At 37.6% G+C, this 14,741-nt stretch overlaps 1 protein-coding gene across 10 annotated transcripts in view; it reads right to left on the bottom strand.

Annotated features, from left to right (window-relative positions):
* celf6 (CUGBP Elav-like family member 6) overlaps positions 1-14,741 on the bottom strand; it is a 196,568-nt gene that overhangs the window by 35,507 nt on the left and 146,320 nt on the right. For all 10 annotated transcript variants that reach the window (XR_009204470.1, XR_009204469.1, XM_058387959.1 and 7 more), the window contains exon 5: positions 11,328-11,407. Coding sequence is in view for 8 of the 10 variants with exons in the window: in XM_058387959.1 (XP_058243942.1) it covers positions 11,328-11,407 (80 nt within the window). In the remaining 2 variants the exon portion in view is untranslated. The remainder of the gene's footprint in view (positions 1-11,327; positions 11,408-14,741) is intronic.

Below are 14,741 nucleotides of genomic sequence, written 5' to 3' on the forward strand. Positions count from 1 at the left end.
AGTGTAGAGTAGAGAAAGGTACAGTAGAGTAGAGTTGAAAAAAGTATAGTAGAGTAGAGGACAGTAGAGTAATGTAGAGTAACAGTATAGAGTAGAGTACAGTAAGGTACTGTAGAGTAGAGTAGAGTAATGTAGAGTAACATAGTGTAGGAAAGAGTAGAGTAAAGAAAGGTACAGTAGAGTAGAGTATGGTTGAGAAAAGTTTAGTAGAGCAATGTAGAGTAGAGTAACATAGTATAGGATAGAGTTATGTAGAGTAGAGTGGAGTAAGGTACCATAGAGTAGAGTAGAGTAGAGTAGAGTAGAGTAGAGTAGAGTAGAGAAAGGTACAGTAGAGTAGGGAAAGGTACAGTAGAGTAGAGTTGAAAAAAGTATAGTAGAGTAGAGGACAGTAGAGTAATGTAGAGTAGAGTAACAGTATAGAGTAGAGTACAGTAAGGTACTGTAGAGTAGAGTAGAGTAATGTAGAGTAACATAGTGTAGGAAAGAGTAGAGTAGAGTAATGTACTGTAGAGTAGAGTAGAGTAATGTACTGTAGAGTAGAGTAATATACTATAGAGTAGAGTAGAGTAATGTAGAGTAACATAGTGTAGGATAGAGTACAGTAGAGTAATGTACTGTAGAGTAGAGTAGAGTAGAGTAATGTACTGTAGAGTAGAGTAGAGTAATGTACTGTAGAGTAGAGTAATGTAGAGTACCATAGTGTAGGATAGAATTATGTAGAGTAATGTAGAGTACTGTAGAGTAGAGTAATGTAGAGTAGTGTTAAGTAGAGTACTGTAGAGTAATGTAGAGTAGTGTTAAGTAGAGTAGAGTAGAGTAATGTAGAGCAGTGTTAAGTAGAGTAGAGTAATGTAGAGTAGTGTTAAGTAGAGTAGAGTAGAGTAATGTAGAGTAGTGTTAAGTAGAGTAGAGTAATGTAGAGTAGTGTTAAGTAGAGTAGAGTAATGTAGAGTAGTGTTAAGTAGAGTAGAGTAGAGTAGAGTAGAGTAGAGTAATGTAGAGTAGTGTTAAGTAGAGTAGAGTAATGTAGAGTAGTGTTAAGTAGAGTAGAGTAGAGTAGAGTAGAGTAATGTAGAGTAGTGTTAAGTAGAGTAGAGTAATGTAGAGTAGTGTTAAGTAGAGTAGAGTAATGTAGAGTAGTGCTAAGTAGAGTAGAGTAATGTAGAGTAGTGGTAAGTAGAGTAGAGTAGAGTAATGTAGAGTAGTATTAAGTAGAGTAGAGTAGAGTAGTGTTAAGTAGAGTAGAGTAGAGTAGTGTTAAGAAGAGGAGAGTAATGTAGAGTAATGTAGAGTAGTATTAAGTAGAGTAGAGTAGAGTAGAGTAGTGTTAAGTAGAGTAGAGTAGAGTAGAGTAGAGTAATGTAGAGTAGTGTTAAGTAGAGTAGAGTAGAGTAATGTAGAGTAGTGTTAAGTAGAGTAGAGTAGAGTAATGTAGAGTAGTGTTAAGTAGAGTAGAGTAATGTAGAGTAGTGTTAAGTAGAGTAGAGTAGAGTAGAGTAATGTAGAGTAGTGTTAAGTAGAGTAGAGTAGAGTAGAGTAGAGTAGAGTAGAGTAATGTAGAGTAGTGTTGAGTAGAGTAGAGTAGAGTAGAGTAGAGTAGAGTAATGTCAAGTAGTGTTAAGTAGAGTAGAGTAGAGTAGAGTAGAGTAATGTAGAGTAGTGTTAAGTAGAGTAGAGTAATGTAGAGTAGTGTTAAGTAGAGTAGAGTAGAGTAATGTAGAGTAGTGTTAAGTAGAGTAGAGTAATGTAGAGTAGTGTTAAGTAGAGTAGAGTAGAGTAGAGTAGAGTAGAGTAATGTAGAGTAGTGTTAAGTAGAGTAGAGTAATGTAGAGTAGTGTTAAGTAGAGTAGAGTAATGTAGAGTAGTGCTAAGTAGAGTAGAGTAATGTAGAGTAGTGGTAAGTAGAGTAGAGTAGAGTAATGTAGAGTAGTATTAAGTAGAGTAGAGTAGAGTAGTGTTAAGTAGAGTAGAGTAGAGTAGTGTTAAGAAGAGGAGAGTAATGTAGAGTAATGTAAAGTAGTATTAAGTAGAGTAGAGTAGAGTAGAGTAGTGTTAAGTAGAGTAGAGTAGAGTAGAGTAGAGTAGAGTAGAGTAATGTAGAGTAGTGTTAAGTAGAGTAGAGTAATGTAGAGTAGTGTTAAATAGAGTAGAGTAGAGTAGAGTAATGTAGAGTAGTGTTAAGTAGAGTAGAGTAATGTAGAGTAGTGTTAAGTAGAGTAGAGTAATGTAGAGTAGTGTTAAGTAGAGTAGAGTAATGTTAACTAGAGTAGAGTAGAGTAATGTAGAGTAGTGTTAAGTAGAGTAGAGTAGAGTAGATTAGTGTTAAGTAGAGTAGAGTAGAGTAGAGTAGACTAATGTAGAGTAGTGTTAAGTAGAGTAGAGTAATGTAGAGTAGTGTTAAGTAGAGTAGAGTAGAGTAGAGTAGAGTAGAGTAGAGTAATGTAGAGTAGAGTAGAGTAGTGTTAAGTAGAGTAGAGTAATGTAGAGTAGTGTTAAGTAGAGTAGAGTAGAGTAGAGTAGAGTAGAGTAATGTAGAGTAGTGTTAAGTAGAGTAGAGTAGAGTAGAGTAGAGTAGAGTAGAGTAATGTAGAGTAGTGTTAAGTAGAGTAGAGTAATGTAGAGTAGTGTTAAGTAGAGTAGAGTAGAGTAGAGTAATGTAGAGTAGAGTAGTGTTAAGTAGAGTAGAGTAGAGTAGAGTAGAGTAGAGTAGATTAGTGTTAAGTAGAGTAGAGTAGAGTAGAGTAGAGTAGACTAATGTAGAGTAGTGTTAAGTAGAGTAGAGTAATGTAGAGTAGTGTTAAGTAGAGTAGAGTAGAGTAATGTAGAGTAGTGTTAAGTAGAGTAGAGTAGAGTAGAGTAATGTAGAGTAGTGTTAAGTAGAGTAGAGTAGAGTAGAGTAATGTAGAGTAGTGTTAAGTAGAGTAGAGTAATGTAGAGTAGTGTTAAGTAGAGTAGAGTAATGTAGAGTAGTGTTAAGTAGAGTAGAGTAATGTAGAGTAGTGTTAAGTAGAGTAGAGTAGAGTAGAGTAGAGTAATGTAGAGTAGAGTAGAGTAGTGTTAAGTAGAGTAGAGTAATGTAGAGTAGTGTTAAGTAGAGTAGAGTAGAGTAGAGTAGAGTAATGTAGAGTAGTGTTAAGTAGAGTAGAGTAGAGTAATGTAGAGTAGAGTAGAGTAGTGTTAAGTAGAGTAGAGTAGAGTAGAGTAATGTAGAGTAGTGTTAAGTAGAGTAGAGTAGAGTAATGTAGAGTAGAGTAGTGTTAAGTAGAGTAGAGTAGAGTAGAGTAGATTAGTGTTAAGTAGAGTAGAGTAGAGTAGAGTAGAGTAGAGTAGACTAATGTAGAGTAGTGTTAAGTAGAGTAGAGTAATGTAGAGTAGTGTTAAGTAGAGTAGAGTAGAGTAATGTAGAGTAGTGTTAAGTAGAGTAGAGTAGAGTAATGTAGAGTAGTGTTAAGTAGAGTAGAGTAGTGTTAAGTAGAGTAGAGTAATGTAGAGTAGTGTTAAGTAGAGTAGAGTAGAGTAGAGTAATGTAGAGTAGTGTTAAGTAGAGTAGAGTAATGTAGAGTAGTGTTAAGTAGAGTAGAGTAGAGTAGAGTAATGTAGAGTAGTGTTAAGTAGAGTAGAGTAGAGTAGAGTAGAGTAATGTAGAGTAGTGTTGAGTAGAGTAGAGTAGAGTAGAGTAATGTCAAGTAGTGTTAAGTAGAGTAGAGTAGAGTAGAGTAATGTAGAGTAGTGTTAAGTAGAGTAGAGTAGAGTAGAGTAATGTAGAGTAGTGTTAAGTAGAGTAGAGTAGAGTAGAGTAATGTAGAGTAGAGTAGAGTAGTGTTAAGTAGAGTAGAGTAGAGTAGAGTAGAGTAGAGTAGAGTAGAGTAATGTAGAGTAGTGTTAAGTAGAGTAGAGTAGAGTAGAGTAATGTAGAGTAGTGTTAAGTAGAGTAGAGTAGAGTAGAGTAGAGTAATGTAGAGTAGTGTTAAGTAGAGTAGAGTAGAGTAGAGTAATGTAGAGTAGAGTAGAGTAGTGTTAAGTAGAGTAGAGTAGAGTAGAGTAGAGTAGAGTAGAGTAGAGTAATGTAGAGTAGAGTAGAGTAGTGTTAAGTAGAGTAGAGTAGAGTAGAGTAGAGTAGAGTAGAGTAATTTCAAGTAGTGTTAAGTAGAGTAGAGTAATGTAGAGTAGTGTTAAGTAGAGTAGAGTAGAGTAGAGTAATGTAGAGTAGTGTTATGTAGAGTAGAGTAGAGTAGAGTAGAGTAATGTAGAGTAGTGTTAAGTAGAGTAGAGTAGAGTAATGTAGAGTAGAGTAGAGTAGTGTTAAGTAGAGTAGAGTAATGTAGAGTAGTGTTAAGTAGAGTAGAGTAGAGTAGAGTAGAGTAGAGTAGAGTAGAGTAGAGTAGAGTAGAGTAGAGTAGAGTAATGTAGAGTAGTGTTAAGTAGAGTAGAGTAGAGTAGAGTAATGTAGAGTAGAGTAGAGTAGTGTTAAGTAGAGTAGAGTAGAGTAATGTAGAGTAGTGTTAAGTAGAGTAGAGTAGAGTAATGTAGAGTAGAGTAGAGTAGTGTTAAGTAGAGTAGAGTAGAGTAGAGTAGAGTAATGTAGAGTAGTGTTAAGTAGAGTAGAGTAGAGTAGAGTAATGTAGAGTAGAGTAGAGTAGTGTTAAGTAGAGTAGAGTAGAGTAGAGTAGAGTAATGTAGAGTAGTGTTAAGTAGAGTAGAGTAGAGTAATGTAGAGTAGAGTAGAGTAGTGTTAAGTAGAGTAGAGTAGAGTAGAGTAGAGTAGTGTTAAGTAGAGTAGAGTAGAGTAGAGTAGAGTAGAGTAATGTAGAGTAGTGTTAAGTAGAGTAGAGTAGAGTAATGTAGAGTAGTGTTAAGTAGAGTAGAGTAGAGTAGAGTAGAGTAGAGTAGAGTAGAGTAATGTAGAGTAGAGTAGAGTAGAGTAGAGTAATGTAGAGTAGAGTAGAGTAGTGTTAAGTAGAGTAGAGTAGAGTAATGTAGAGTAGTGTTAAGTAGAGTAGAGTAGAGTAATGTAGAGTAGAGTAGAGTAGTGTTAAGTAGAGTAGAGTAGAGTAGAGTAGAGTAGAGTAGAGTAATGTAGAGTAGAGTAGAGTAGTGTTAAGTAGAGTAGAGTAGAGTAGAGTAGAGTAGAGTAATGTAGAGTAGTGTTAAGTAGAGTAGAGTAGAGTAGAGTAGAGTAGAGTAGAGTAGAGTAGAGTAATGTAGAGTAGAGTAGAGTAGTGTTAAGTAGAGTAGAGTAGAGTAGAGTAGTGTTAAGTAGAGTAGAGTAGAGTAGAGTAGAGTAGAGTAGAGTAGTGTTAAGTAGAGTACTTTATCAATCCCAAGGGGAAATTTGTCACATTCTAGTTTGTGATAAAACATTAATATTAAACGTGGTCAGTGTGTCAGTAGCTCTCCTGTCAGTAATAAAAGGCTTTATGTTAGTCTTTACAAACCACTGGGTTTTAGCAACATGATACACATCAGGTTTATATTAATGCGCTCATGCTAACATCGTTCCATATTTCTGTTGTAACTCACAGATGACTTACTCAGGGACTTCTATGATGGATGTTTGACATGAAGAGATTTTTTTCTGTAGAGATATTATTCAATATTTTTAAATGGAGTCCACAGTCCATTCTCACAGGAAAAAAAAAACGGATTGCATGTGTAACAAGCATATTTTAAATAATAATGTGTCAAACATTCACGTGTGTTTCACATGTATTTTAACCAGGCCTACCTCTACCACTGAGTTATTAAAATAAAATTGTTATATAATAAAAAATATGACCTGTTTTTTAAACACATAGAGCTGTTCCAACATTGTGGGTAATGTGCTTTTAAGGGCATACACTTAAAATTCCCAGACTTGTGAAATGTCTCTTCTTCTCTGCAAACGCAATCGGGCTTTTAAACATCTAAACTCGATATGTTAAATACTTATACCCTGGTGTCCCATGCGGGGTGTGTTCCTACCTCGTGACCAGGATGGAGCAATTACTGAAGATGAATGACTGCATATTTTGGTGTAAATCATGTAAATAACATGCAAATAACCTATTTATAAGCTTAATTCATTTTTTTTTTGCCTGAAATAACCCTTGCTTTATTAATGCAACAGCTTCACAATACACCTTGTCCTTTGTCGGTTCTTGCCCTTATTTATCTTGAGAAATTTCCCACTGTGGAATTCATGCAGATTAATACAGCGCTCCTAACAGCCCATTTTGAAGTGAAACTAATCTGCACACTTTCCAGCGAGCTGAAATGATTTGCAATAAGAGAAGAGATGCCAATAATTTATGCAAGAGTAGTGCCTCGCAGTGCCTGAGCTGAAAACATACCGCAGTATGGCTTTGTGATATTTTTACCATCACATTGGGTCTCAATGGTGCCTGTCATCACTTCAATGGTGCACGTCAACACAATCTCTCATAAACGCTGCCCATGGGCCAGACGCCTCCTACAGACATACCACCTGCATGCACTGCATACTCTAATATTCTCTCTTCATTTTAATGCCTTTTTTGTTTTGCTTATAAATTGACGATGATGCGTCATCCAGCCACCAGCCAAGAGGTGTCCGGAGCATGATACGGTATGAGGACAACCACCATATTCTCCAACACCAAGGAACTGATTATAGAAAACCCTGTTAGAATTGTCAAGTAACCAACAATCACGTTCAAATTCCTGATCAGAAGCTCGCCTACGTGGGACCTAAACCCTTCATCATGGACCAACAGAGACACTACAGAGAAAACTGAAGTGGTATAGATTAAAGAGGCTGCTACAAGCAATCATCCAAAGCATCCTTCCATCCCGCATAACTGTCTGGTACAGCAATGCTGACTCATACAGCAAGAGAAAACTTCAACAGATTGTGAGGAAAAAATAATCAGACATGATTTTTCCATTGGTACAATCCCTGTGCATCAAATACATCAGAGCTTTAAGAGTGTACTCTGACCCCTCCCACACCAGCATAGCTCATACTTCAGCTCCTTCCCTCTGGCAAAAGATACAGACTCCCGATGACTAAAACAAGCCACTTCTTTTCTTTCTGCTGTCAGATAACTCATAACTGCTCTTCACAAGCTGCTGGTTCTTTCAGTTTGCCCAGACTTTACTCTATCTCTGTGTTAAATCTGCACGCAGAATTCTATTTTTCTTCAATAATGTGTACTTATTAGTGTTACACATCTAGATCAATGACTAGTGCTGCACTGGTGAACATGGAAATTCATCAAGGTCAGCTGCACCTAAACAAGCTGGCTTACTGTTGTGCTCCTGATAAATACTCCTGGAAGCCCCTCCTGACACAACTAACCCACTTAATCCAGGCTTCAGACCAGAACTGAGTGACCTGGCTTCAGTGCCTGGGAATCTAACTCAGGGATCCTAGCCACCGGAGAACTAATAGACCAGCTAGTAAATACAAATAAGCTAGCTAACTGTTGTTCTTTCAGCTGCTCTTGATAAAGATTGCCACAGAGGGTTCAAAGATCCACATATTTGATTTGGCACAGGTTTTACACCAGATGCTCTTTCTAAAACCATCCAATTGCTTGGGACCTGCACTTAGAGTTCTGAGGGACCCTTAATGGATGTGTTGCTTCTCTAGAATTGAACCCAGTTTGCAGTGGTAAGAGTGTAGTATAATTCCTAGCCACCAGGAACTACTACACTAGCTAGTGTATATATATAAGCTAGCTAGTTGTTCTTCTTGTGTTGGCTTCTCCATAAGGGTTGCCACAATGGATGATTGATCCGCATTTTTGATTTGTAGTTTCAAAACGGATGCTCGTCCTGACAATCCTCCCATTTTATCCAGGCATGGGACCAGAACTTTCTCCAGTGGCTGGATTGGTTCCCTTTCTGGTTAGCTGTATGCACACTACACAATTGATCGCACACTACATGATCTTTGACCTGCAGAGATCCATCAACGGGTGCACCTGAAAACTCTGCTAATATGGAGCCTAAACATGTAGTCATGGCCATGGTAGTTGGTTAAGCAACTTGTTTATTTTGTAAGGAAATGAGAAAAAAGAGAAATAAGAGTCTGAAGATTGTTTGATGGGACTCAAGGGCTGCCTGTTCTGCAAAGGTGTAGTTAAAAGAAACGTAGCTATTTCTTTATATTATGGGTCACCAGGGCATCGTTTTGCTCTCACCCTGCCATACATGGATGCCATGGATGACAGATGGACTTTCATTAGTTGTTGCTCATCTCCGTTCTTGCTAATTGTCATAGAGGTACACACACTTTGGGATTCATTTGCAACAGCTCAAGTCTAAAACTGTCTGGTATATCTTCATATACACTTTACTTAAAAACCTATATTGCAGCTTAATTCAAGCTTCTAAAGTTCATATAAACATGTTGAATGCATCACAAAGCTTTAGTCTCTATGAGCTCCAGAAGATTTTAGACCTAAACCACACTTGTAGAACTTTTACTGAATCACTCCAGAATGGATGATGAAATTCAAAGCTAACACCGGGCATGTTCAGTCAGCAGTCAGCGACAACTCTAGTCCTGATTTCCTCCATCCCCTGTGCCCTTCTGTGTCTGCATCTGCTCTTTCTGTTCCATTAAATCCTTTCATTACGGCCAAATGTATTCGCGGCCAGGTGATATTTACGTACGCTAATACGCATGCCAGATGCTCATGTGCCAGCGCTGGCTAAGACCACTCCTGCAGCTGGCACCGTACCCGTTCTTATCATCCTCTCATCATGGACAAATTCCCCGCTCTCTCCTCGCTCTCACCATTTTGTTTAGCCATTGTTGCGTTGTTGACAACATGTGGCAGAGATACTGAGCAAATGAATAATATTCCCAGCGGTACCAGCGGCTTGGTTGAGTACTCATGACCATCTTGTCTATTAATCTAATTCGGAATTGGACTGGCTGTGAAGGGAACAGGTGTGGAACTAGAGATGGGGTATAGATGACATGGATTATTAACGAGAGCCTGGATGGCTTTAGATTCATTCTCGGTTTGTAACTCGGTCCATATGTCACAGTGGAGAAATGCAACCTATTCCAGGGGTAGAATAGATTCGCCATGACCTTGTGTAAAGTAGATGGAGAAATGATCAACTGTAAATTATAGACAGTGGAGATTTTTCCACAAATCTGCTTTGTATCCATGTGCTACTTTTAATTACAGTGTAATATAAAATGCTAAATCTATTTTAGCCATAACTACGTACATAATCACAGCCATAAACCTACATATTAGTGGGTTAAAACTTAGCACAGGCTTTGTCATGACATAACTGGATTAAAAATAAAAGAACAAGAAAACAGACAAGAACATTTTAAAAAAAAAAAAAAAAAAAGAAGGCAATTTTTACAGTATGCTTTTTTTTGGACAATTATGACAATTAGATATTTTAAATCAAATTTCAAAGTTGGCTATTATTATTTAAAGTTGATTTCTGTTTACAATTGACTCCAGATTTCTGCTTAATTTTTTTATTTATTTTACGATAATTAAATTTCACGTTAACCGTTTTTTAAGGTTTACAGTTTTATTTAAAGTTGACTTCTTTTATAAAGCTGATTTTTGTGTAGATTGACAGTTTTCATATAATTTTTGGTGCTTTATATATACAGTAATCCCCCATTTATCGTGAAAATCAGCGATACATGGACACCACCCACCAAATGCTTTTTTTTTTTTATTGTTTAAGCTGTAAATGCGTAGAAATATCACATTTATTGTGAGTACTGTATGTATGTATGTTCCTTGCCAGAAGCCTTAGAAGGTGCAGAGCGTTTGGGCGACATAATAGGGCTTGCAGAAAAAACTTAAAAATAATGCAACACTCAGGACAGTGACATGCGAAGAACTGGGATGCTGGAGAATTCTGCTTCCCTTTCCCTAACTGCACGCATAGCCAGCAGCCAATCACAACCGTGATTATATGAATGGGGCATTCTGATTGGCTGGACTCGTTCCTCCAGCCGTACTGTATTTTAATTTTCAGCATCCCGCTTTGTGCGTTCCTAAACAATGCTACGCTGTACAGTATTTTATATATTATTGAAATTTTACCTTATTTTAATTAATGTTTAAATTTTGTTATTAATAATTATATCGTTAATAAATTACCTTATTTCAACATAAAAACAATTCACTATAAGGTTGCGGATACCGCAATATACCGGGAAAATCTACAAAAAAATTTGTTATGCTACAAATAAAAATCCGCAATATACCGGGACCGCGATATATGAACCGCAGAATAGAGGGGGATTACTATATATTTTTTTAAGTTTGCTGTTTAGATTCAAATTGGTTTGTTTATTTAAAGTTAATTTTTTTAAAAAGTTCACTGTTATCTTTTAGTTGACTTTTGATTTAAAATTTTACTTTTTTTTTAAATGAACTTTTCATTAATGCAATTAAATTTTATTTATTTTTTATTTTTTGTTGGTATTTTTCTTCTTTTTTTAAAAAATAATTAATTGATTGTTTTAATTTAAAGTTTTAAAAAAAGCTTTTAGTTTTTTTTGTAGCTTACATTTTAAGCATTTTTCTTTTAATTTAAAGGAAAAATGCTTTTCAAAATATGCTATTTTTTGTACAATTTATAATTTGCTGTTTTTAAGTTTGACTTTTAAGTTGTCCTTCAGGGACACCATATAAACAAGGATGAAGGGAAAAAAAATACAATGATGTATGAAGCTGGAAAACACATTTCTGAGATGTTGTGAGCTTCTTAACAAAACAACAGCTTAACATATACAAATCAGAGAACCAAGAATTGTATTTTAATAAAGAAATAAATACAGTGGCTAAACTTTATGTCAAAACTTTATGTGCTACTGAAACACTTTTAACAGAAACTCCAGCTCATGTTACCTGGAAGTCTTTATTGACTCAGAGCTAAACAGTAAATGACTTGTGAATATTTATAATGTTGCAATTTGTTCGACAATGTGTGAGCGGCTAATTGTGTTTGTAACCGGTGTATGGGTTTAAGCGAAGGCATCGTTCACATTGGCCTTTTACAGGCCAGGTAGAGAAGCGCAAAATTATCAGTGAAATCCAATTAGGTACAGAGAGAGAGAGACAGAGAGAGAGAGTAGAGAGAGAGAGAGAGAGAGAGAGAGAGAGGGAAAGAAAGAAAGAGAGAGAAGAGAGAGAGAGAGAGAGAGAGAGAGAGAGAGAGGGCAAAGGAGAGAATTTTCTTTCACAGTTTACTCTGTGCATCCTGAGGATCAAAACCCAATATCTCACTGTTTATTTAGCAATGTCTATGATGGTGTGTGTGTGTGTGTGTGTGTGTGTGTGTGTGTGTGTGTGTGTGTAAACACTCACCGGCATGGTCTGGCCACCATGCAGGCTATTGATGGCTGCCTGCGCTTCTGCATGGCTGGAAAACTTGACAAAGGCACAGCCTGCACAGAGAGAGAGAAAGAGAGAGAGAGAGAGGAATAAAGAGAGAGGAATAAAGAGAGAGAGAAACAGAGAGAGAGAGAGAGAGAGAGAGGAGAGAGAGGGAGAGAGAGAAAGACCGGGTCTTGAAGAGGGCAAACACACTCATTACCATTGTTTTCATGTTATCGGCTTTGTTAATGTATTCTGCCATTCGTGTGTGCAGGGTGCGGCGTACTGAATAAATCAGTATAATTGTGCTGAATGCATTAGCTGCACGGAGCAACACGTCCTTTTACTAATCTCTCTCTCTCTCTCTCTCTCTCTCTCTCTGACTCTCTCACATACCAGATAGACCCTAGACAGCTCCCCCCCCCCTTGAGAGCCTTGTTTGTGATTATTAATTTGTTTCATATTTACACATGTTGATCTGTGTGCAGTCGCTTATAATGGAGATTATGATGACAAAATCGCAGCACTATAATCCTTCTTGAAGGCCCTGTGAGTGTAATTTTAGGCAATAGGTGGATTAGACTGCTTTACTTTTCACGATGCTGCTTTCTGTTTATCTCATACTTTCAGATCTGATTAAGAAGCAAACAGCATTCAGGTCATATATTAAATAAAGACTGGATTTTCGAACCGAGCGAACTGATCAATATGTCCGTGCAGTTATTCAGGCTGTTTACTCTTATTTACAATAGGCTCGAGGGGATATTTTTTTGAATGATAGGAAAGAGTACAGTTTGTGTGGAATAACACACAATGGGGTGAATAAAGAATAAATGGTGTGATGATGTGACGCAACCCGGGTTGAAGCCATGGAGAAGTTTACGGAGGATTTATGAAGCAAGTTCATTCCTGTTATCATGTACGCAGCGATCGTTCACTCCCCAGCTTCTCTTTTTTTTACCTGCTCTTTTAAAATAATTAGACTCTTTAATTAATAATACAAAAAAAGTGATAAGCTCTCTGTCCTCTGCCTCAGCAAGCTATCAGAATCTACGTCCTGAAGTCCTACTATTGGTTGCCATAGTAACATAGTAACGTTTCTCAGTTTGTGGTGCGGCTAGCCTTCCGAAGCAGTTTTCTTGGGGCTTAAATGAAACATCATAGAGGGAAATTTGGGGTTTTTATATATAATTCAGCAGCATTATATCAGACGAGGTGAAGCATGTGCTCTTTGTCATAGATAATACACTATATTGCCAAAAGTTTTGGGACACCCCTCCAGATCATTGAGTCTCCACTCTAATTCATCCCAAAGGTGTTGAGGTCAGGACTCTGTGCAGGCCAGTCAAGTTCCTCCACACCAAACTCCCTCATCCATTTCTTTATGGAACTTTGCTTTGTGCACTGGTGTGCAGTCATGTTGGAACAGGAAGGGGTCATCCCCAAACTGTTCCCATAAAGTTGGAAGCATAACATTGTCCAAAATGATTTGCAATGAAGCTGAAGCATTAAGAGTTCCTTTCACTGGAACTAAGGGGTCGAGTCCAACCCCTGAAAAACAACACCTGAATTCAATGATTTGGGGGGGTGTGCCAAAACTTTTGGCAATATAGTGTAGATAAAATGAGCTCTATTGTCTTCATTCAAATTCTTACTTGCTGCACCAAGTTGCTCCATATTTGTATTTCGAAGCTTTGTTGCAACACTGGACACGTCCACATCTAGTTGCTAACGTTTGCTGTCGCTCACCTGAAGTCTCTTATCAGCTCTCATGGAATATAAGTGATCTCCAGTCGCATTATTGATACGTTGTTGTATAAGTGAACACAGCATGAGAGTTACAAATCTCTGACACTGAAGACACCTTCCTCAAATGGTAAATAACCAAGGATGGTTATTTATCTTGTTGTTACACCTTCTAACTTTTCAGATCTGAGAATTCAACCACCTTCCCAGATCAGCACAACATAAATTTCTGGCCTAAAAAAATTGCATTAAAAAGTTTTTCGACAAAGACACCGCTCCATATTTTAGGTCATCAGGCTATTGTGTTCCGATAAATTCAGACCAGAGTGAATAAAAACACGCTCACTTCTTCGGCTTTTCTGGGAAAGAGAAAAATGTAGATCTTAAAGGTTTCCTCTTTTCTCGCTGGTGCCTTTTTAAATGGCTGCTCAGAAACCCAATTAGATTCGTTCATATACGACATATTCATCATGTTGAACCCACAGGCAGCAAAACAATGATTCACTCAAATTACAGCTGCTGATCGCTTCACCCAGGAGAGCTACGATGCAGGAAACACACACACACACACACACACACAGTCACAACACATTCCAGCTCTTAGCTCGTGAATATACAAATGAATATTTACCTCCCCACTGAAACACCACAGAACCTCCTTAAGGGTCATCTCCAGACTGGATGAATATTCGTTACATGCTCATACTGATGAGGTGTTAAATCAAATTCATAAACCAGCCTCCAAAGGACATGCAGGATCACATGTTCAACATCACACACATACACACTCCTGTTTGGTCATATTGGTTGATCGATTTTCACCGTTCCTGCTCTCATTTCCTACCGCTTGACTTAAAAAGTCAATGACACCCTCAGAAGGGATAAAATAAAATCTGGCAACATGTTAAATCAGCATTGCAGGATTTTTTATATATAACTCAAAAGCCTAAATCATTCATTAGCACCACTGTTCACAATTTTTGCTTGTAATTAGAGCAGAGACTGCGAGCCAGACCTTCTCGTCCAACATCAGTGCCTGACCTCATAAATGCGCTTCTAGAAGAATGATCAAAAATTCCCATAAACACACTCCTAAACCTTGTGGAAAGCCTTCCTATAAGAGCTGTTATAGCTACAAAGGAAGAGGCAACTCCATATCACATTCATGTTCATGTAAAGGCAGACGTTCCAGTTTTTGGCCTGGCTCACAGTCTCCGCTCTAATTCATCCCAAATGTGTTCTATCAGGTTGAGGTCAGGACTCTGTGCAGGCCAGACAAGTTCCTCCACACCAAACTCACTCATCCATGTCTTTATGGACCTTGCTTTGGTCACTGGTGTGCAGTCATGTTGGAACAGGAAGGGGTCATCCCCAAACTGTTCCCACAAAGTTGGGAGCATGAAATTGTCCAAAATGTCTTGGTATGTTGAAGCATTAAGAGTTCCTTTCACTGGAACTAAGGGGCCGAGCCCAACCCCTGAAAAACAACACCTGAATTCAATGATTTGGAGGGGTGTCCCAAAACTTTTGGCAATATGGTGTATGTTGTTGTACTGTATTATTATTGTCTCTTTTCTATTTATGCTACAGCAAATGTAATGTGTTTTATCAAATCTGTCACTGTTTATGACTCTCAAAGGCAAATGCTTGATTTAACAG

Source organism: Hemibagrus wyckioides, linkage group LG04 (genome assembly GCF_019097595.1).
Source record: "Hemibagrus wyckioides isolate EC202008001 linkage group LG04, SWU_Hwy_1.0, whole genome shotgun sequence".
Taxonomy (NCBI): Eukaryota; Metazoa; Chordata; class Actinopteri; order Siluriformes; family Bagridae; genus Hemibagrus; species Hemibagrus wyckioides.